Source organism: Apus apus, chromosome Z (genome assembly GCF_020740795.1).
Source record: "Apus apus isolate bApuApu2 chromosome Z, bApuApu2.pri.cur, whole genome shotgun sequence".
NCBI classification, from domain to species: Eukaryota; Metazoa; Chordata; class Aves; order Apodiformes; family Apodidae; genus Apus; species Apus apus.
The window spans coordinates 30,333,126-30,356,503 of NC_067312.1; the positions used below are offsets into that span (position 1 = coordinate 30,333,126).

Here is a 23,378-nt window from a genome sequence, read left to right on the forward strand (position 1 = left end):
TAAAATGTCATTGTTACTCTGGGCTGACATTTGAAAGTCCTATTATGTCTTATAAGACAAGGCAGAAAAAATAATAATCAAGAACTTGCTCTTTAGAAACATATTTTAATATATGCTATGTCAACATTGAGCAGGTTAGTATATGTACTCCCACCATTGCACAGTGGGGTGGAAAAACAGCAACAGGAAAACCCCATGCTCCACCCCCCATCCCAATTTACTGTCCTTAGAGAAACCTGTCCTATTGCAGTACTAAATTGGCACAGGAGGGTTCATAATACCTTATCATGATTAGGAGTTCACATGGGAAAGAAGAGTAATGTGGGTATATAAAAAAAGAATAATGAAAAGCAATCAACATAAGAAGCTCAATTTTTAGATGTTATTAGAAAGACAAGAAAAAAATAAATTCAGGAGTCTTCATATCCTATTTGGAAATCAGTATTCACTATGTCCCCTTCTATTGGATGTGTTTCCCTTCATAACTTGTAGAGCACACGTCAGCCTGTATCTAGTATTTCCTCCATGACTGATTTTAACCTTTTCCATTTCACAAAGTCACTTTGTGCATCTTTAATGAACTCAAAATGTACTAACATGAGATTAATATTCTTCATGTCAGAAACGTTACTAGTTTAATCCTTGTTTGATCACAGTCCAGCAAGTGCTATTCTTCATTGGTTTACACATAGAAAAAACAACATTAAAAAAAATGTCAGGTGAAGTCGGTAAGAATATTTTTGGACTTCTTCACATACTCTGATGTTGTAGGTATTATCATAGCACTGTTAATGGGATGGATAGCTGAGTCTAGGAACAACAAAGTCTGTATGAAATCACATGTGTGTGGCAGAAACATACTAATCTTCAAGAGTAGCTTGGTTGATACATTGCAAGATCTTCAAGGGTTCTGAATCCATTTTGCTTCTCAGAGCTTTGATGGCATCAGTGCTTTCAATTTCATTAAAATAAATTTTAAAATCCTGTAAAGAGTTGTGTAGACTTCTAAATTAAAAACAAAGTAATCAAAAAATGGAGTATTGTTATTTCAGAATTTAGTTATATTACAGTAAGTGTCAAAATGATCAGGCTTTAAAACATCAACTGTGAGAAGATTTATCTATTTAATGCTCATTCTGACTGCTTATAAATCACAACGTGTTTACTAAGGGATCCTGCGTATGTAAGCTGAACTTAGTGAAAAGTTTTACTATTTAAGACAAATTATGTTATGTTTGAAACAAGATTTCAAAATAAGATTCCTAGCTTTGTATTTGTTTCTCCTACAAATGCTTACCTTTTATGTCTCCCTATAAGATACTACAATTTAGAATTTAAATGAGCAATTAGAAGTTTGGCGACTCCTGGTTAGTACAAGTTGCATTTAATTTCCAGTTTCTCAATGATTTAAAACCCGGAGGAAATTCTAGAAAATAGTATTCTGAGACAGTGCTTTTGACTGTATACACTTGATTATGTTTTTTTCCTCTGTACTTGTTCCATGCAGTGAACTGAAGGTGAAGTCATTTCAGCTACTTCCTGTACTATCAAAGATGCTACAATAAAAAATGTAGGTTTTGCAATCATGGGAGCACTAAACTTTTCTTCAGGCTAACTTTTCTTGTTAATCAACTTGTGGCAGAGTCCAGGTCCATCACACTTTGGGGCTTCCTCAACTTGAAAAAGCCAAGTTTGATGACTGTTTCCTGCATCAGGCCTATAGATGCCTTCTTTTGACTGGAGAAAGCTGCCAAACCATTAGTTTCTGCACCACCTTTGGAAAAAATACAGTGGTTCACCTAAATCAATTTATCTTCATGGTTTCAAATAACTTAGAGCAATCACACAGTCTATTTTAGACTTCAAGCTCTTTCATGATATGCAGTCACTACTTGCCCAGTTAATGTCTAGTGTTTTCACCCACCTCATGTGCTATTTTTCCTGGGCAGAGAAACACTCTTCAAGCCAAAAGTGAAAAATACCTCCCCCTGCTCTGTTAAAAAGCAGAGAATGCATCTGTGGATGAGGGCTTTATCAAGCAATCTAATTAATTCTTCTCACTTCAGCCTGCAAATCAGCCAACTGCAAAAAAGGACAGTGATGTTTAAACGTCACTTGTTTGCGGGCTCACCTTTGTCAGAGTCTGGGTGGAGGTTAAATTTATGTTTTACGTGCAAGCAGTTAGATTACTGACAGAGCCAAGCTTTACTGGCTTTCTGTTTCAGTCTAAGCAGATCAGTCACTCCTTAAGTGGAAGAATAGAGATGCTAACTGCTTGCGGACAAGAAAAAAAATAAAAATAAAAAAGATAAAGACTGCCACCTATTGCTTCCTTAAATAAAAGACAATCTAATGACAACAAAACAACCAGGGTGGAACTTTATCTTCTAGGGGCAGTTTAATGCACTAAAATAGTTATTTACTTCTGGCTGTTCTCAGTTAAGTGCTCCAGACACCTTTCTCACTTTTCCAATAAAAAGATTTTAATTTATCTAAAATACAGCTTTTTAACTAATCAGGATGTCTCGACTCTGCCTAATTTATAAATTAAAAAACTTTCCTTTCCTATATTTCAATGGATACAGGCATCAATGAATCAAATTCATACTATGTATAAAGTAGCTAGGTGAGCTCTTTAATTACAGGAGGTATTTGCTTCCTTTTTAGGGTAAAGTTACATATATGAATTATTTTATTTATTTACACTGAAGAAAATAAAAAATTCTGCCTTTTCTGTCCTTGTTTGAGTATGCATCTTCACCTTGTCATTATCCTGGGATAGTTATGCATAAAAAGCTCTCAAAGCTCAGTGAATTCACATGGGTGCTGCAGAGAAAATGGGCAGATGTTGTGAGAACTTTGACCCAGAACACTATTAAAAATAGGTCAGACAACTAACTGTACTGGAAGGAACACAACTTTGCTGTCACAGAGGGGAGGGGAGGCAAGTTGACCCAATTATGCACTGTTACTTTTTCATCCCTTTCATTCAACAGTTCAATCAAGATTCTTGACCATCTGTCCAGTACTAGTGGAAATAAGCATTACATTTTTCATAAAACAGACAAGCGCAGGATAAACGAAAAATCTAATGCTACCAAATAAGGCAATGTTATTTAACATTTGTTCTTAGACACTAAAGAGACTTGGACTGCTCTGAAACTAACCTGAACTGGCTGGGAGACCAGAACGTAGGCCCCTGAGACTGGACTCTTGAGGAGCCTTGCAATGCACTGTTCCAGAACTATTGCACTGCAGAACCCATGGGCATCCTTCAACCAATATGGCACAGTTTCTGAATTATACACTAGCAATTTTTGAGAAAAAAAAGCTACTGATTGAAAGGAACAGTGTCTGGATAGGTAAGCTTTTAAACAAAAGTTATAGTTATTAAATACGATAAGGTCTCACAAATTTTTAATATAAAATTTCAAGAATAAATACAATAAAAATAAATACTTAATGCGAATTCTTAACTTAGAAGCTGTATTTTTGATTATCTCATCTGGCCTTTGTAACAGGTGCAGAGATATTCTGGGAGTTTCTGCATCAAGCCAATGACTTCTCTCTGAGTCTGAGCACTCAAAATACTTTTGATCTTGATATGAAAACATTAACAGAAGGATACTCCCTTCCAACTATACATCTATATAAACTAATTTTCTACTTGTACTGTTACTGTTTTTACTGTACATCATTCCCCATTTAAATATGCTTAACCTCATGTCACTGAAATGTTTAACAGCTACAAAGTTCTGTAAGGGAATGAATTTCCAGAACACTAAGAGATTCAAGCTTGCATATTGCTATCAGCATTTTTAGGATGAAGACAGGATGACAAAGATGTACAATTGACAGAAGATACAAAGGTAAAAAAAAAAAGTTTTCTCTGTAGTCTATGCAACATATGCTATGTAACACTGCTAAATTGGATATTATTATTTAAACAGGCAGGCTACAGAAATTTTCAATCAGGATTACTTTTGAATTGTTACCACCCTCGCTCTGATTTATAACTCAGTGCAAAATACAGAAAGTGCAGCAACCTGCGCAGGCCAAACAGTATCAGGAAAGTGACAAAACCTGCCTCGTTGCCAGCAGCGTCTCTACAGCGGCCCAGCAGCGCTTTCCTTCTGGTGTTTGCTGCCATCTCATGAGTATCCCGCGGTATTGCAGAGGAATGCTACTTCCTTCCTCAAAAGTCCCTTTGTATTAGACAGCGATGCTAGTGCTACTTTTGGCAAACAGCTTCCTTAAAATTGTGAAAAAGACTTCTTAGTATAACTGCTACACAATGTGGAAGTAACCTACTTTTAAAATTAAAATAAATAAATAAATTATATTCTGCACCAACTTGGTGGAAACACTATGCCCTGTCCAGTTTTCAGCTTCCCAGTGTAAGAAAGACATTATTATGCTTAAGTAGAGTCCGCTGGAAGGCCACTAGATTGTCAGGGGTTGGAGGACATGAGATATACGGCATGGCTGATGGATTTGGGTTTGTTAAGGACAACACTTCTGGGTGATCTTACTGCTGTCCACCGTTACCTAGTGAGAGGGCACAGAAAAGTTAAGAGACTCTGTGGAAGCACATAGTCATAGGATATGACAAACATATAAACTGCAATATAGGAAATTCAGATTATATTAAATTCAAAAGCATTCACTATGACTGGTACAGTATTGAAACAGAGATCCAGAGGTGTCATGGAAGACAAACTCTTAAGTCACTTAAGCAGACATCGACTCTGCAGCCAGGAGTGGTTCCTGACCTCTGTGAAGGGGCGTGAAAGAGAAAAGATACATTATTACCACAGAACTGAAAGATAAATTTTTTTTCTTTTTTTTTGGTTGGAAGCTTGTGCTGCCTAGGTACTGCATCAGCAACTTAAAAAATAGGTAAGGGAATTTGTGGGTTACATTCTTTCTCCTTCGTGCCTGTGGTCATGTGAGCAAGGGTTTTGTCCCTGGCCAATCCTGACCTAAAGGCACAGCCCGAAGCGTGGAAAACAGGAAGTGCAGAAAAGCTTACTTTTTGAGATGAACCCACTGAAAAAAGAGAAAGGGGATCAGGGAGTACTGAAAGCACTGTGCCAGATTAGTTTAATAAAGCTAAAATAGTGATCTATTGACCCTTCACAGATGCATAAGTACTCTGAAGAAGGTCAGTGTCCATCCTTCCACCTAGCAAGTGAAAGGTGCCAAGCCACTGGCTCCATGAAGGGTGTCAAGGCCGAGCTTTCCATAGCTGCAGCATGACGAGCATTGATGCCCTCAAACTTCTTACTTGCACCCCCAGCCCATCACTTGGGAGGGCTCAGCCAGTGGCACCAAAGGGCTTGTGCCTTGGCAACAGTGTAACACACTCCTGGCACGGAACGAGAGACTTGTAACCAGGAAGACCAGGTGCTGACTCCAGACTTGGAGCAGGCCCCGTGGTACTTGCTCTCCAACTACTCAGCGTGAATCTTAGAGACCATATTCAAAATCAGTGCTAGAGTCATAGTTCAATCAATGAGAAGAACAAACGGAACGAGAAACTGCATTTAGCTGCACCGTTTTCCTGCAAGCTTTAAATAAACATTCTCTTCGTCCTCCCCAAAGGCTTGAGGAGAGCGGCAAGCAACTGCCTCTGTTTCTCCCACTTACTCTCAGTGAAATAAAATTCCTTTTCTTGGGCAGATAAGGGAGACTAATCTTAGGCGATGCTGGATATTATGGTGCCATAGAGGTTTGGGTGAGTTTTCTTGGGACTGAAGCTGCCCTGTGCGCAGTACTACCATGGAACACAGCGTCCTGTGTCCAAATCACTAGACAAAATGGAAGTCGCTGGGCACAGCCAGGTCACAGCATTAAAGATGTTCCTTTTAAAAAAAATATCCTGTATTTTCAGGTTCAATTGGTGCTGAAAAACGTCTTCGTCACTCAAATTCAAGCGTAAAGTAGGACTTCTTTTAAGGTAATAGGTATGCTTGAAGAAGCACACAGGAAAAGGATTTGTCCCTCAGTTATCTCCTGATCATTTTGCACGATGTTCTGGAACACAGCGGCCAGGAACGAGAGACGAACAGAGGTCACTGCTTGAAAAGACAAATCGAGGCGTAACGCCGGTTTACTTCGGCAGCCACCTGAGCAGCGGGGATCGCCCCGCGCTGCGGAGCCCGGGCAGGCAACCGCACGGCCTGGAGCACGGCGGGGCCCCCGCACGGCGACATGACGAGCTGGGAACGACCCCGCCCGCCGGGAGCAGCGCGGGCCGCCGGGCACGGGCACCGGCACCGGGACCACCGCCCGGGGCGCGCTCCCACGTGACCGCCCGCGGCCCCGCCCCGCCCCGCCCCCTCCCGGCACGTGACGAGGGCAGCTGCTCCGTCACGTGCTCTCCCGCGCCCCCCCGCGCGTGTTTGCGCCGCGCGCGTGCGCACCCGCCGCTGTCAGCGCGGGGAGGGGGCGTCCCGGGCGGGGCGGGAAACCCCGCGGGGAGCGGGGCGGGGCGGGGCGGGGCGGGGCGGGGCGGGGCGGGGCGGGGCGGGGCGGGGCGGGGCGGGGCGGGGGTGGTGCTGCCGCCGCTCCCTCCCTCCCTGCCTCCCCCCTCCGGCCTTCCTGCGGCTGCGGCTGCCCGCGGAACTCTGCCCGGGACAGGTGTGCGGCGAGCTCCGAGCCGGGCCGGGCCGGGGGGCGGGCGGCGAGCTTGCGGGGAGGAGGAGCTGTTGGGAGGGAGGGAGGGAGGGTGCGGGGTGCGCCTGGGCCGGGGGCAAGCGGGAGAACCGGGGGAAGGCCGGGGCTGGCCCGGGGGTGCCGGGGCTGAGGCGGCGCGGTGGCGCGGGGCCGGGGCGGGCGGGGTCGGGCGGAGCGGGAGCGCCGAGCCGCGGCCCGTGCGGGAGGCGGGGAGCGCTGCGGGGCCGGGCGTGGCTGCCCTGCCTCCGGGCTGCCCTGCCGCGGGGCAGCGCGCTGCTGGGGGGCCGGAGAGGTCGGGACCCCCGCCGCCGTCGGGAGGGACGGGGTCCGGAGCTCGGCCTTGAGATCAGTGCGTGGATGGCGGCGGGGACCGGGTTGCGGAAATGAAACCGGCAGGTGTGGGGAAAGCACGTCTCGTGTTCCCGTTTGTGGCCGGCGATTCTGGGTCAGGGCAGGCGGGGGAAGCTCTCCGAGAGATCCGGCGATTTCCCCGGGGGTAGAGCGGAAGGCAGCGTTACCCCTCTCCCTGTCTTTCTGCGGGCTGGTGAGATTTCCATGGGCTTTCCAAGCAGCCTCTCTTCCTTACAAAGTACGGCAGCCGTGACATAGCACTTTCGTTTCTGCGTGTCGTTAAAATGCTCCGGAAAGTTAGCAGTCTTTAAGTGTTTGAAGAAGACGTTAAAGTTGTCCTGTAGTAGAATCCTCAGTTAAGCAGCGGTTCCACATCTGTCTGTGGTTACAGTGCTCCATGCTTTCAGAGCCCGTCCTGGGACCAAGGCTTTATGCCAGATTAATCGTCTTCTATTAAGGAGCAGTCTCTCTTCTGAAGTTGATTTTACTGATGATCTGAAATGAAAAGTGTATCCAAATTTTTTTTTTTTTTTTTTTTTTTCCCTCTAGGTTAGCTCTATTAGGAGAAATACTAGGTATCTGCCTCTTTTTTTTAAAGATTCCTACCAGCTGAGGGCATAAACGGTGTTCATTTATTACTAAACTGCAGATTCTTTGCACTCTTTCTGGGACATTAGCAACAGCAGCAACAGAAGTTAGCTGCTAGCTGCTAAACTTGAAGTTTTTAAGCTGAAGCATTTTCCACAAGAAGGAAACTTACTGGTGGCTGAATGCAGTCTATTTTTTTTGTCACTCTGAAGTGTATTTTTTTGTCCACAGTCTCAATGAACCAAGAATGTGGAAATGACTGTCATGGTTTAATGCTGGGTTGGCAGTCAAATGACAGATGCTCACAGTCTGGGAGGTTCCTCCAATGCGTCGATGATAACTTCTTGATACAAATGGTGGACAAACCAACTAGGAGAGGAGCGCTGCTGGATCTTGTGCTCACCAACAAGGAGGGTCTGGTTGAAGCAGTGACGGTCAATGGCAGCCTTGGCTGCAGTGATCACGAGATGGTGGAGTTCAGGATCCTGTGTGGGAGGAACAGAATACCTAACAGCATTAGAACCCTGGACTTCCGCAGGGCCAACTTTGGCCTCCTCACTCAATTATTAAGAGAAGTCCCATGGGGCAGGGTACTAGATGGTAAAGGGGCTCAAGATAGTTGGTCAACATTCAAGGACCACTTCTCCCAGGCTCAGGATCAGAGCATCCCAATGGGTAGGAAATCAAGTAAGGGAGCAAGGAGACCCCCATGGTTAAACAAGGAACTGCTGGGCAAACTCAAGTGGAAAAAGAGAATCTATGGATCATGGAAGGAGTGGCTGGCCACTTGGGAGGAATATAGGACTGTTGTCAGAGAATGTAGGGAGGCAATTAGGAAAGCTAAGGCCTCCTTGGAACTTAACCTTGCAAGTGAGATCAAAGACAATACAAAGGGCTTCTTCAAATACACTGCAGATAGAACTAACTCTAGAGGCAATATAGGCCCACTGCTGAATGAGGTGGGTGCCCTAGAGACAGAGGATACAAAGAAAGCAGAGGTACTGATGCCTTCTTTGCCTCTGTCTTTGCTACTGCAGACTCTCCCCAGGAGCCCCAGATCCCTCAATCCCCAGAAGAAGTCAGGATGAAGGAGGAGTTTGCTTTGGTAGTTTGGGTTAGGGATCCGTTAAGCAATCTGGACATCCATAAATCGATGGGTCCAGATGGAACACGCCTGCGGATGCTGAGGAAACTGACAGAGGTCATTGCTAGGCCACTCTCCATCATCTTTCATGAGTCATGGGCAACAGGAGAGGTGCCTGAGGACTGGAGGATAGCAAATGTCACTCCAGTCTACAAGAAAGAACGGCAAGAAGGAGGACCCGGGTAACTATAGACCGGTCAGCATCACCTCCATCACTAAAAGGGTGATGGAACAACTTGTTCTTGGCACTATGTCTAGTGCCCCATCAAGGATGGGGGGGTCATTAAGAGCAGTCAGCATGGTTTTACCAAGGGGGAGTCATGTTTGACCCAACTTTGTATCCTTCTATGAGGAAGCAACTAGGTGGATAGATGATGGTAGGGTGGTAGATGTGGTTTATCTTTATTTCAGTAAAGCATTTGACACTGTCTCCCACAGCATCCTTGTAGATAAAACTGAGGAAGTGCGGTCTTGATGCTCAGGTAGTGAGGTGGATCATGAACTGGTTGCAAGGAAGAAGTCAGAGAGTAGTGGTCAATGGGACAGAATCTAGTTGGAGGTCTGTGACTAGTAGAGACCCTCAGGGGTCGGTACTGGGACTGGTACTATTCAGTATTTTCATCAACGACCTGGATGAGGGAACAGAGTGTGCCTTCAGCAAGCTGGCTGATGACACTGAACTGGAAAGAGCAGCTGACACACCAGAGGCTGTGCTGCCATTCAGCGAGACCTAGACAGGCTGGAGAGTTGGGCAGGGAGAAACTTGATGAAATTCAACAAGGGCAAGTGTAGAGTCTTGCATCTGGGGAAGAACAACCCCATGGACCAGTACAGGTTGGGGACTGAACTGCTGGAGAGCAGTGTAGGAGAAAGGGCCCTGGGGGTCCTGGTGGACAGGAGGATGACCATGAGCCAGCAATGTACCCTTGTGGCTAAGAAGGCCAATGGCATCCTGGGGTGCATTAGAAAGGGTGTGGTTAGTAGGTCAAGGGAGGTTCTCCTCCCCCTCTATTCTGCCTTGGTGAGGCCACATCTGGAATATTGTGTCCAGTTCTGGGCCCCTCAGTTCAAGAAGGACAGGGAACTGCTTGAAAGAGTCCAGCACAGAGCCACAAAGATGATGAAGGCAGTGGAACATCTCCCCTATGAGGAAAGGCTGAGGGAGGTGGGTCTCTTTGGCTTGGAGAAGAGGAGACTGAGGGCCACCTCATCAGTGTTTACAAATATGTTAAGGACAAGGTTCAGGAGGATGGAGCCAGGCTTTTTTCAGTGATGTCTAGTATATGGGACAAGAGGCAGTGGGTGCGAACTGGAACATAGGAGGTTCCACGTAAACATCAGAAGAGAGAGTGACAGAGCACTGGAACAGGCTGCCCAGAGAGGTTGCGGAGTTTCCTTCTCTGGACACATTCAAAACCCGCCTGGACATATTCCTGTTGTGATGTGCTCTGGGTGACCCTGCTCTGGCAGGGGGTTGGACTGGATGTTCCCTCGAGGTCCCTTCCAACCCCTAGGATTCTGTGGTAACTTCCCCTTTGGTCATAAATCCAAGTTTCGTTTTCCTGGGACTGTTCATATTCCATTGTCTTTTAAAAAACTGAGATGCAGGCCAAACTGATTTTTAGTCCCCGGAGGAACTACACCCAAATTTGAGAATATTACACCACTGCATAAATCTTGAGTAGTGCTTACAGTTTTGGTTCACCTTTCTCCTGACTAAAACTAATGCACTGGAACTGGTAAAGATCCAGAAATGGGTTGCAATTACAATCAAAAACATGGAATGGCATTTCTGTAAAGCAAAAGTTGTATTCTGTGGGAGTCTTCAGCTTAGAGAAGAGATGACTGTGGAGACCATAATAGAGATCTGTAATTCATGTGTGGTCTGAAAGTAAGTATGAGCAGATAGGTAACTGTTCCCAGTGTGCACATGAGGTATCGGATGAATCTTAAGTGTGAAATAGTCAAAAGTTATGAAAGAAGATATATCACTTAGCATGTTATTGATTGTGGAATACTTTTTCCTGAGATGTTTTGGATATTAAAGGCCTATGAAGGTTCAAAATTATGAGGAAAAAAAATGCTGTCAAAGCCCACAGAATTCAGTAATATCCTTTGTTTAAGGATTCTTTGATCTGTACATTGCTGAAGACTGAGGTGGTATTCTGGAGAAGTATTATTTTAAGCTACCCCTACACTTAGTTTTTTCTAGATATCTGCTTTTAGTACCTGTGGAAACTTGGTAGGTCTGACTTGCTATTGCTGTTGCTGAAGGTTAGGAATATGGATTTCATGCCTGTGTTTTCATTAAAAAGAAAGTAAAAGCACTTTAACCATGGGTTGCACATAAAAATGAGAAAAATGCATATATATATGTGCATATATATATATTTACTTTCTTATCTTGAAGTAACTCATCTAGGACAAAGGATAATGTTTTTGCATGTTGTGAGTCTAGTGTGGGAGAGAAATGTCTGTGAAATTCCTGGTTTCTTAAATTTATATAATCAATTAGATATTAACTACTCCTAACATTTTTAAACTTAATCCATTCTTCCTGATGACTGCGGTATGTCTGATGAATACATGCCTACCCATGAGGTTAGTCTTGTAGATGCCTCATATCACAAATACAAAACACTGTGACCCATACACTTATTTAAACAGATAATATGATCATAATACATAAATCAGATACGGAAATCCTGATAAATAGGATCTTTTCCTTTTTCTAAGCCCCATGAACTAGGCAGACATAATTTCCATGGATATCTACTGTCATTAAAGGAACAATTAAAACATAAATGTAAAAAAACAAGTTACATTAAAAATTAACTCTTTGTATTCTCAGTAATAGTTTGACATGGAAACTATGCTTTTATGTTTTCAAGTCAATCCTGTAGCTACTTACGAACTGTGCACTATTGCAGATTCTTACATCTATGAGTTTGCTTTAGCAAGCAATATAGGTAAGGCTAATTAGGCTAAAGGCTTTTAAAAATTTATATAGGAAAATGCAGAAGTGAATCTACCCGTGTCTGTGATTAAAGTAAATTACTGGATTACTTTATGGAGTTTTTACTTATGTTGTAAATAAAATAGCTGTTTAGACTATTAAAGATTAAGACCTGTTTTTCTACTGCTTGTTTCTTTTCCAGCTCTTGCAGAGCTGATTGTACAAATTCTATTTATTTATTTATTTTCCCCAAAACAGACTCTACAAATAGGAGGTTTGTGGAAAAAAACAGTTATTTTCCTTGAGTTTTGTCAATAAAAATTTTACTGAATTTGTAAGGAATGGTGGCTAGTACTTTGTGATGTGAACACTGTCTTGTCTTTTTAGAGAGAAAACTTTGTCTGACATCTGTTGTTATAAATAGGTTTTTTTGTGTTTCTTTCAGATCAGTCTCAACAAAATGCTTTGACTTTTTGTGTGTGCCTTTCTCTGGACAAGTTTAGTTTTCTTCTTATTAGTTACTGGAAAAAAAAATTCTCAGGATGAATGAGTTCTTCCTGAAATGTTTGTTGTCCTGTAGTTGGTGTGAGTAAAAATTTTCAAGAAAAGAAGGAAAAATGTGTGTTGTGGCTAATTTGGTAATTAATTCTTCCCATATCTGGCCTTAGTTACTAATGTCAAAGCATGCAGAAAGTAATTACTTTATTTCTTCCTCTCTTTTCTATTTCTTTTGGCAGCCAGTCAGAAGTTTATTGTAGTCTTTTCTGATCTCCTCCCCCCTTCCCCCCCCGGAAATGTAGATAACAAAGTATCAAGTTTGTTACGTTTGTGAAAGCTATGCAGTTTATACCTTGCCTTACAGGATTAGTTTAAAAAGTACTTAACGCTCTCATCAGAATTCTTAAAGTGCATTTGCATCTTGGATTATGTAAATACTGGTCGTATTACTAAGATTTTGTCTTGCTGTTAGAATATGAGGTTTTTTAGTGTCCTACTTTGACGTTTTGAATTAGGTTCATTAGGTTTCTCAGGCCACATACTGACATAGATGTTGATGATTAAACTTCCCTAGTCTCACATTTCCACTTCTGTAGTATTAAGACAAAATTAGCATTAATATACTCCTGGCTGATGATTTGAGGGTTTTTTGACTGGATCTGATAATGGCTATTCTCTTTATAAAAAGAGAATGAGATTCTTTAACCCAGCTATTGGCTCTTTAGCTGGCAACTTTGGACGACTTACATGCTTGCACTTACTCAAATTCTGCATTGTTCAACTACACATGTTGCATAGGTGTAGACAAGCTTCTTGGTCTCTAAGAGACTTGAGCTTTATAGGCAGGCTTTGCAGTGTATTGGATCAGGCTTATAGCTTGAGCTTGTTTGATTAGGTAAAAAGCTTTCTTTAAGTGTTATGCAAAGTACTAATGTGTGCTAATTTGGGTGGAGTATGTCTTCTCATTCATTCCAGATGCCATCTGCTTTTCTAGATTGTCATGGGCAGCCTTGTCAACATGCTGTACTGTCTTGCAAGAGGGAGAGAAGATGGCTAATTACTATGTTGATATTAGAGATTTTAAATAACTGGATATTCCTGTATATATATTGTCTTACTATTTTGTAATGTGCTGCCTAAATAGGCATACTGCCCTTGTGTTGGCACTTTCCCACACCTTGTTACTATAACTTTGTATTTACTAATGTCATGCATGTTTGCATTGGCATCTGGAAAGGTATTAAATAACTAAGAAAACATAACATGAATAGCATTATCAAATAAAAAGTGTATGAAGTACTACATAGCCTATATGATCTGCCTCCTAAACTGCAGGGGTTATATAGTAGAATCTGCTCGAGGAGTGTTCTTACAAATGTGCTTGTCAAAGAGCTGTTTTACCCAGTAAGTGAAGAAGTTGTCTTTTACTGAGAAAGAAAGATGGCACAGGAACATGGATCGGACAGTTTATTTCCACCAAAAGTAACAGAGCTATCTTGTCTATGATGTCATTGAGTTGGGAATTCAACTCTAAGATGCATGGAAGCAAGTAGAAAAAAGATCCGGTGAAAGAAAGGATTTCTATTTTTCACACTTTAGTGAAGCTGTGCAAAAGTTCTGCCTGTCCACTGCTGTACACATCTTCATGATTAGTTGAAAGTTACTAACTCTGTTTGCGATACAGATTCAGGTTCATCACAGTGCAATTTGATTATAGGCTTGAGCCTTATCTTCATTCCAGACATGTAAAATAATAATATAGTTAGTATCTTTAGTGTGTTTTGCAAACAGTGTTGTAGGAAACCAGTAGTCAGGCAAGCATGCTGTGTGTGATTGTAGAAGCTAGCGTGAGTTAATAGCCATTTATTAGTTTTAACAGTTACTTAAATTAGTGAATTTCTTCTTTGTGGCTAAGTGCTAGGGTATATTAAATTCATTTGGTAATTACATGTTTGCTTGGTACATTGCTGTTTTTAAAGCAGGTCAGGTGATGAAACTGATATGTTTTGGTGAGATGTCTGAGAAGAATTTTTTTCATACCAATTTTTGCAATAATTAGTTTTTTGTGCTTCTTGTTTCGAGTCAGACACTGGCCAAAATAATCCTGCAGCATTTTCCTCACAGCTGAGTCACATGGGTATGGCTTTTTCTTGTCTCCTTACCCCTTCTCATAAGAAATGTAAGAGATAATTTATCTTTCAAACTTAGACCCCTTCACCTTAGACAGATTTAATTACAAAACTACGGAAGACAAACATCAGGTTTGTAGGAAAACACATGAGCACTGTACTTGTGTATATTTTGTGCCTACAAACAAAAGAAGAATAAAAAGGTTGATACTAGATTTTCTTTTGAATCGAGCTTTCCATATGAATGGTATTATTTAATATGTTTACATATAAGCTGGTTAAGCTAATTGTTAAATCAATTTATATAGATGATTTTTATATAAAAGCCTTCTGTGATGTAGGGGAAGGTAATGTAGGTGATGTGTGGCACTGTGCACGTGTATGAGTTGTCAGAGTAATTCATAACTGTAAATTTGGCTTTGGGTATTTAGCTGTGCAGCTGCAGTGTTTAACTTACAGCAGTAGGTAGGACTAGCTCAGAATTGGAGAACTGTGGATGTTGGAAGGGACCTTGGAAGGTTGTGTGCTCCAGTCTCCCTGCAGAAAGCAGGCTTAGCTGCAATGGATCTCTCAGACAGTGTTGAATTGGCTTTTGAAAAGTGTGGACACTCCACAGCCTGTATTTTGAATTGTGCCTCCTGCCACTTACGTTACCACTAGGTACCACTGGGAAGAGTCTGTCTTTATAGCCACAGAAGGATAAGATCACAGAGTAGTCTTGAGTATATGCAGCCCAACCACACTGCTCAAGCAGGCTCAGCTAGAATAGGTTGATCGGCACTGTGCCTGGTGCTTAGCATATCTCCAAGGACAGAGACTCTGCAGCCTCTCTGAGCTCTTTCTTCCAGTGTTTGACCACCCTCACAATGAGAATTCCTGAAGTTGGGATGGAATTTCCTGTGTTTCAGTTTGTGCCCTTGCCATTTGTCTTGTCACTGGGCATCACTGAAAAAAAACTATCTCCCTCCTCTTTATTCCATTTCTGGGTGTTTATGCTCATAGATATGAGACTTTTATTCTCTAGGATGACTTACTCAGCTCTCTCAGCCTTCCTTCATGAGAGAGATGCTCCAGTCTCTTAATTGTCCTAGTGGCCATTTGCAGGACAGCCTTCCAGAAGTTTCATATTTTTCTTGTCTTCGGGAGCCCAGAACTGGGCACAGACTCCAGATGTGGCCTCAACAGTGCTGAATAAAAGAGGAGAATCACCTCCCTGGATCTGCTGGCAGCATTCCTCCTAGAGCAGCCCAGGATACTGTTAGCTAGCTTTGCTGCATGGGAAGGTCACTGGTTTGTGTTTGTCTTGGTGTTGCCCAGAACACCCAAAGGCTTATTCTGCAAAGCTGCTTTCCAGCTCGTCAGCACCCATCATGTACCCCATATGCCTGGGGTTGTTCCTCCTTAGGTGGAGCACTTTGCTATTCCCCTTGTTGAGCTTCATGAGGTAGGTTCCTGTTGGAACCTGCATTTCCCCAGCCTGTCAAGGTCCCTCTAAACAGTAGCACAACCCTCTGGTGTATCAGCTGATCCTCCCAGTTTTGTGTTGTCTACAAATACCACATTGAACTAAGCAGAAATATTTGCTCGGCTTTGGTTTCCTTTTGTCCTGTCATTCACTTGAGAGAAGAGACCAGCTCCCACCTCCCTACAGCCTCCTTTCAGGTAGTCATAGAAAGCAATGAGGTCTCCCCTCAGCCTTCTCTTCTTCAAACTAAACAATCCCTGTTCCCTCAGCTGCTCTGCATAGGGCTTATTCTCCAGACCCTTTACCAGCTTGGTAGCTCATCTCTGGACATGCTCCAGCAACTCGACATTGTGTTGAGTTAAATAGTGAGATGTTAAGTAGTGAGACAATTGTCTCACAGTCATTGGTTACCTTAGTGCAATTCAGACTACTCTTTGTTCCAGCATGCCATGCCTTCCCCAGTTAAAGGTAGTGCTTTAGGAGTGCTTGACTTGGTTTGGGAATGCTGGACTCGGTACTGGGCAGGTAGATGGATAAAACACCCTTCTCAGAAGTTCCTCTCTATCCATTAAAGGGAAGAATACTAGTCATGTGAAAGAAAAAATTGTAAGTGGATGCTGAAGTCACTTGCCTACTAAAAAGAAACCAACCAAAGAATGAATCAACTCTTCCCTCTTGCTTGCTCTCTCTCCTCATCCCCTCCAAAGCAATCCAAAACTGCACTGACCGTGTCAGAGAATACTGGGATAGTTGAGGGAAGGATATTAATCTTTATGCTATGGTGAAATAGCTACTCACTGCTGGGTGTCTTGTATACAGTCAGTGGACTGAATTGAAAGGTGTAAAATGATAATGGTAGACTATTAAATTTTTTTCCTAGTGAAGAAATAGAAGAGAGTTTGTTTTTCAGAGGTAGGGATTGTGTGTGTATATATATATATGTGTGTGTATGTGTATTTCACTAGTGTATATACTTATTTAACACATTTAAAGGTGAAAGCCTAAAAATCGATTTTATATGGAGAAATAAAATATCCTGTTTGAGTGTATGTCCAGTGTCAATTTACTGTCAGTGAAGCATTATGAATAGTAAACACTGTGTGTTGAACTTTGATATGAAAGGAAGTATAACTTTCTTAATGTGCTGCTATTCAGCGAGACCTGGACAGGCTGAAGAGTTGGGCAGGGAGAAACTCAATGAAATTCAACAAGGGCAAGTGTAGAGTCTTGCATCTGGGGAAGAACAACCCCATGGACCAGTACAGGTTGGGGACTGAACTGCTGGAGAGCAGTGTAGGAGAAAGGGCCCTGGGGGTCCTGGTGGACAGGAGGATGACCATGAGCCAGCAATGTACCCTTGTGGCTAAGAAGGCCAATGGCATCCTGGGGTGCATTAGAAAGGGTGTGGTTAGTAGGTCAAGGGAGGTTCTCCTCCCCCTCTATTCTGCCTTGGTGAGGCCACATCTGGAATATTGTGTCCAGTTCTGGGCCCCTCAGTTCAAGAAGGACAGGGAACTGCTTGAAAGAGTCCAGCACAGAGCCACAAAGATGATGAAGGCAGTGGAACATCTCCCCTATGAGGAAAGGCTGAGGGAGGTGGGTCTCTTTGGCTTGGAGAAGAGGAGACTGAGGGCGACCTCATCAGTGTTTACAAATATGTTAAGGACAAGGTTCAGGAGGATGGAGCCAGGCTTTTTTCAGTGATGTCTAGTATATGGGACAAGAGGCAGTGGGTGCGAACTGGAACATAGGAGGTTCCACGTAAACATCAGAAGAGAGAGTGACAGAGCACTGGAACAGGCTGCCCAGAGAGGTTGCGGAGTCTCCTTCATTGGAGACATTCAAAACCCGCCTGGACATGTTCCTGTTGTGATGTGCTCTAGGTGATCCTACTCTGGCAGGGGGGTTGGACTGGATGTTCCTTCGAGGTCCCTTCCAACCCCTAGGATTCTGTGGTAACTTCCCCTTTGGTCATAAATCCAAGTCTAATTTTTCCAGGACTGTTCATACTAGCAAGATTATATGTGGAACTTTAATGGATGGGAATAAATGAATGGTGTATTATAAACCAACCAGCTGTTTACTGCTAAGGGAAGGTAATACACTTGTACATTATGAGGTGTGTTGCCTATATGGACTTTATATTTTAAATGCAAAAATATCCCCAAATTTAAGTGTTACTGACTTTCAGATTGGGAGAGTTGCAGAAATCTAGTTAATTTCAATTCAAATAGGGATGGAAGGTAGTGTAGGGAGGGGAATAAGACAGTAGTGAATGCAGGAGCATAGAAAAAGAAATTAAGTGCTGAGTAAAGTGGTGAGGCAAAATGAGAGGAAATATAAGGACACAGAAGGCAGGCTAAGTGTTAGAATACCAGTAGGAGAGTGAAATGTGAAAAGCAATCTTCCACATGCAGATTTTCTGTGCAGTGATTCACGGCAAGCTAGACGCTAATCAAATTAGTGGTTAATACACAAACATACAAGGAAGACTTACGGTGACACTGTGTGACATAAAAAACATGGTTGCATGCATTTTGCAGATGGAGAAAATGAGGAATGCATTAAATTACATGCTCAGGAGAGCTGAATTACCAAAAACCTCGTTACAGTTCAGTTAATTGTATTCTGGGATGACTTTTATTTTTGGTATTAAGGAAGAATTTTGTGAGCAATGGATGCACGTGGTGATGTATAGTTGGAAACTTACAACACCTGCTCAAGCTAATATACATCTGTCAGTTGCCTAAAGATCAGTCCTTTAATGAAAAATGTATCTTGGTTTTAAATAGAAATACAGTTTTGATTTTAGACACCCTCAGTGTAGGAATGGAAATAAGAGGAAACACCCGTTGTCTTCATGTTTATCACTTGTTTCTGTTGAGGAGGTTTCAGAGAATGAGAGATAATACAGTCCTGTTGTTAAGCTGCTGAAGTGGGAGTTAGGAAATCCAGGTGCTCTTTGAGTTTGCAGTGAGTGGAATAAGAGTAATCAGTTTTCTCCATATACCAATTGGAAGTAGTTACATTTTTTCAAATGTGTAAATGTGAATCTCCAGATAGAGAAATGCAGCAACATGCAAGTGGATTGATACAGGAAGATGCTACTATGATGCCAAAGGTTAACTTGAGAAAATCTGCCATATAAACAGAAGTATGGACTGGACTGTATAAATGTCACTCATTATAGTGTTCGTGCTGAGTACTTTTAAAGAAGTAAGGAGAAAAAATAAGCATTTGTTTTCTGCCTTTTGTACTACAGAATGACAGGATTTCAGAAGCTTTTCTCCTTTTGAACACATGTATGTCAAATCTCAGAATTAGTTTTAAAGATCATTCTCTTAACTGCAATTTATTGTTTTTTTTTTTTAAAGCTGGATTGAAAGTGAACCACAATGGCTGGTGTCATCTCAGACAGTCCTCCAAACCCAAGCTGCAAAATCATGACTTTCAGGCCTTCGATGGATGAATTCAAGGACTTCAACAAATACTTAGCCTACATGGAATCACAAGGTGCTCATAGGGCTGGAGTTGCAAAGGTAAACATCTGTAATGTAGAATGAGTATTGTTTCTAATACCTATTTTAACAGTGTTTGTGTTTTGCTGATTGCAAAACTGACCTTTTTAGTGTTTTAACATCTTTTTTCCAAATGATTTTCAATGAATAGACACTGTTCTGTTATTGCTTTAAGAAAGAACTTTTTGGTGTGTCTGATGTTTCATTCCAGCTAATGAAGGTGATGTATACTGTTGTCTCTCTAACCATCACTTGTTTCCATGTTTACAATTGCAAAAGAGGATCGAGTTGTAAGGCAGATTTAAACTAATTTTTGGCAAGTCAGAAAAAAATAGGGAATTCATAGAATAAATTGTTAAGTCCTGATCTACCAGATGTTGAACTTGGTCTTTTAGGGTTGTGACTGAAGCGAATTATCACACCACAGTCAGTAGGTGTATCGGTGAAGACAGTGAGGCACTGTTTGAATGAAAATAGTTTTCTTTTTAATGGTAGTCGTGTTACCTTTTTGTTAATGGGAATTTGAGATACACTAACTACCATTGTATTGCCCATTGAAGCGTGATATATCCAGGATTTTATGGCAGGTGTTACTCCACTAGTGGAGAGTGATTGTAAGAGATTAATGTGTGATGCAGTTTAGTGCTATGTTATGTAAGTATTTATGCTGAATCTGTTTTGCTGCTTTTCAAACCAGCAGGAAATGGTGCAGGTCTAGAAATCCTAGCCTAGCTATTTTAAGTAGTTAGTGGGAATAGCAGTCTTCATCACTTTTTTTTTGGAAGCTATTATTGTAAAGTCAAGACATTTAAAAATTGAAAGGAGAAAAATAAAACCCTAAGTTTTTTGTTTCCCACTCCCTCTTCCACGTTTCCCATAAAACAAAGCAAAGCTGATCTCCTCACACTTTGAAAACTTTGTAGTTTATTTGCTTTCTGATTTTGGAGGGTCGGATACATATAGGTCATATTTTCAAACTCCTCTCTGCAAAAAGGAGTAGAAATGTGATAAATAGACAACAGATGAAACCCTGAGCTGAATTTTCACATACTCAGCTATATTATGGAACCTATTTCTGTGGGGCTGAACTACTGCAGTCATCTCATATTAAACAGTGAACAGCAAATTCATCATAGTGACATCTTCTGCTCAACAGGTTTAAGCCATTAACGGATCTGTGAGCAGGAAATTCTATCTACGTATCATTCTGTGGATTATGTACATTGAATTAATATTAAAAAACAATTTCACAGTGTTTCTACAAATAGCATTACTTTTGCTGTTGGTAGTTTCTAGTCCTGTTTCATGGGGATATAGGCAAAGAAAGTGCCTTATGACCAGCCACTGAGACGATACAATTTTTTTTCTATTTAAATTTGTTTATTAATTTAAGTGATTGCTTTCTTTGGTATGTTATGTATAAAACAAAGACAGGTATGCATATCCATGCTTTCTTTGGCTGTATGAGGGAGCTATTGTATGAGCTCTTAGCGTGTAATGTGTTGGGGAAAAAAAACAAACAAGTGAACTAGTTTTGTTAAAAATAATATTTGTGATATGCTCTTTATCATGGCTATATCTATCCTGGGCTGCAGCTAGACTTTTGATTCACAACCAGAAGCTTATTAATTTGGAAATAAACAAACCAAACCAGCTACCTTATATTTAATTTTCCTTTAGAAACCGTATATCTGCTTATTCCTTTTACAATTCTCAGGGGGTGTATCATCAAGTGTAACGCTGTCATTCTTAAACAACCTATGCAAAATTCTTTCCTTGTTGCTGAGACATTAATAATAAAAAAGAGCTTCAGTTACTCTCCACCAGTTTTATTTTGTGCTGCTTCTTTTCTGTTGGGGATTGAAGCAGCTGGGAACACTGATCAGTGACTTCCTGGTACATGATGCTTAGGTGCCCCTCTGAGGCTGCTGGTGTACCTAAGATTAACTGTCGGACTAAAATAAAAATTGAGTCCAGTATACTAGTAATTTGTGTGTGTGAACTTTATGATATATGGAACAGACTTTTCTTTGTCTTGGCATTCTTGTTTGCGGAATCTCAGCCTGTTAGAAGTGTAAAGAGAAAATGAATTTGTCTTACTGGAAATATTATTCAGATTTTTTTGAGATGTGAATATGTCTTCAGTCATCATTCTGTTTTGGCTCTTGGTTCTTGTTATGGTTCCTTTTCTGCCATCCAGCAATTAAACCTCCATGTGCAGCCAGTGTAGAAGAAAAGGGCAGAGCCATTGAGGATGACCTGAGGAGAGAGCTGCAAACATACTAACTTTAGAAAAGAATGTGGAAGAAAATAATGTGAAACAGTTTTATCTTAATTTAAAATTACTTTTGTTGTAGCTTGACACTCTTTCTGTCTTTCTCTCTTTCTGCTTCTCTGTGTCTGTAGTGAACTCTTTAAGGAGATATCTTTGTGAAGATTCTGGATAGAGATAATTTTCTGTAGTAGCAAAGTACAAGATGAATTCTTGCATGTATGAAATATTTGTGATTTCAATATTCACTTGTTACTGAAAGGCAAGAATTACGTAATACCAATAAAATATACTAATGCTGTAATTTTAAAAAGAGTGGTACTTAACTTTAATATATAAACTTTGTAATGGGCCAAAGTAGTAGTAATCTCTTTCCCTTAGAGGCACATGAATATGTGAAACTAATTGTTAAAAAATACTAGATGCAAGAGCGATATCTACCAGGTGTTTCAGTATTTTCCAGAGTATAATGCAGATGTTGGCTGTGGAATGGATGCAGGCGTATATTGTATTTAATTTACTTTAACACTAATCTGTTAAAAAAATCAGTCTCTAAAATGGTGATCATGGCAAGGCTGTAGTATATACACCACGGTGTGTTGCTGCAAGATGTATATTAGAATCCTGTAACTGAGTGGAAGATGAGTAGGGAGTCCATTTTAGTAATTTAAGTGACACTCAAAGTGCTTCATGATATGACGGCCTTCAGGATTAGTATGAGAAGTGGATAGTAAATTTTAGGTGCATATCCCGAGTGAACACTATTTGAATGACATTACGTTTTAATTTTTCAAGCAACGTTTTATTTCAAAATAAGTAATGAAATCCAAGTTAAAACCACTTTCTTCCGTGATGAAATCACTAGCTGCTTCCTTGAGGAAGAATCTTTAAGTGTTGTTACCATTATGGAAGTATATATTTTGTAGTTTTACCTGGACTGTATTTTTTTTTTAAAAGGGAATGATATTTTTTCCTGATTCTTTCATTAACATCATCTCTCAATCTGATGCTTATTAGATATCATTATCTGGTAATATGGATGGAAAAATTTGGCTACAGATTTTTTTTTTTTTCTCACAAATTGTATGCATACATGCAATTAATAGAAACTGGAAATTTGTGGAGTCTTAAAAAAAGTGCCAAAATTTGATTTATATAGATATTCACTTCTCTTATAGCACTTGGAGTTTTCTACTGTTTCTGTTAAGTCACTAAAGCTGAACATATCTGATAAAGACAGAATTTGGCCTTATAGTCAGGGATTTGTGATATTTTGTGTGGTATGATTTGGCTTGTTTGAACTTAATATCTCCATGCTTATATGATTAAAAGTGTGCATGTCTCCACTTCTGGCCATACTCATAGGGTTTAATTGCCATTCCATCTATCACATTTCAGAAGTATGTGGGAAGCTCTTGTCCATGTACGGATTGTTTGCCTGTGCTAGTCCCAGGTGCACAAAAAATATTTTTCTATATATCTGTATTTATATGTTCATGGGATATCTGCTGACCTGGGTTTACAGAACACCTGGAATAATATCTATACTACAAGAAAGCATAACAACACATTTTAAAAATTATTAATTGTGTTAGTCATGTTTCAGTTGTAGTGTAACTAAGGATGGCCCCTTCTAATCTACTTTCCCCTTCTGCTTGATGCTAGAATAGCAGTTAAAGCATCACTAGCTGTTTTCAGCCTGTTGGTTAGTTGTTACATATTACTTGTCTTGACACTTTTTATATTCTAATTGTTATTATTTTTGTTAAGTCTCAAAAA

At 41.0% G+C, this 23,378-nt stretch overlaps 1 protein-coding gene across 8 annotated transcripts in view; it reads left to right on the top strand.

The window, feature by feature from the left end:
- The first annotated feature begins 6,567 nt into the window (after positions 1–6,567).
- KDM4C (lysine demethylase 4C) overlaps positions 6,568–23,378 on the top strand; it is a 272,401-nt gene continuing 255,590 nt past the window's right edge. For 7 of the 8 annotated variants that reach the window (XM_051642757.1, XM_051642760.1, XM_051642762.1 and 4 more), the window contains exons 1-2: positions 6,568–6,642; positions 19,184–19,348. In XM_051642757.1, coding sequence (XP_051498717.1) covers positions 19,205–19,348 — 144 coding nt within the window. In that variant the 5' untranslated portion in view covers positions 6,568–6,642; positions 19,184–19,204. Of the gene's footprint in view, positions 6,643–6,990; positions 7,075–19,183; positions 19,349–23,378 lie in introns of those variants that run through there. The other variant, XM_051642758.1, reaches the window with a different exon arrangement.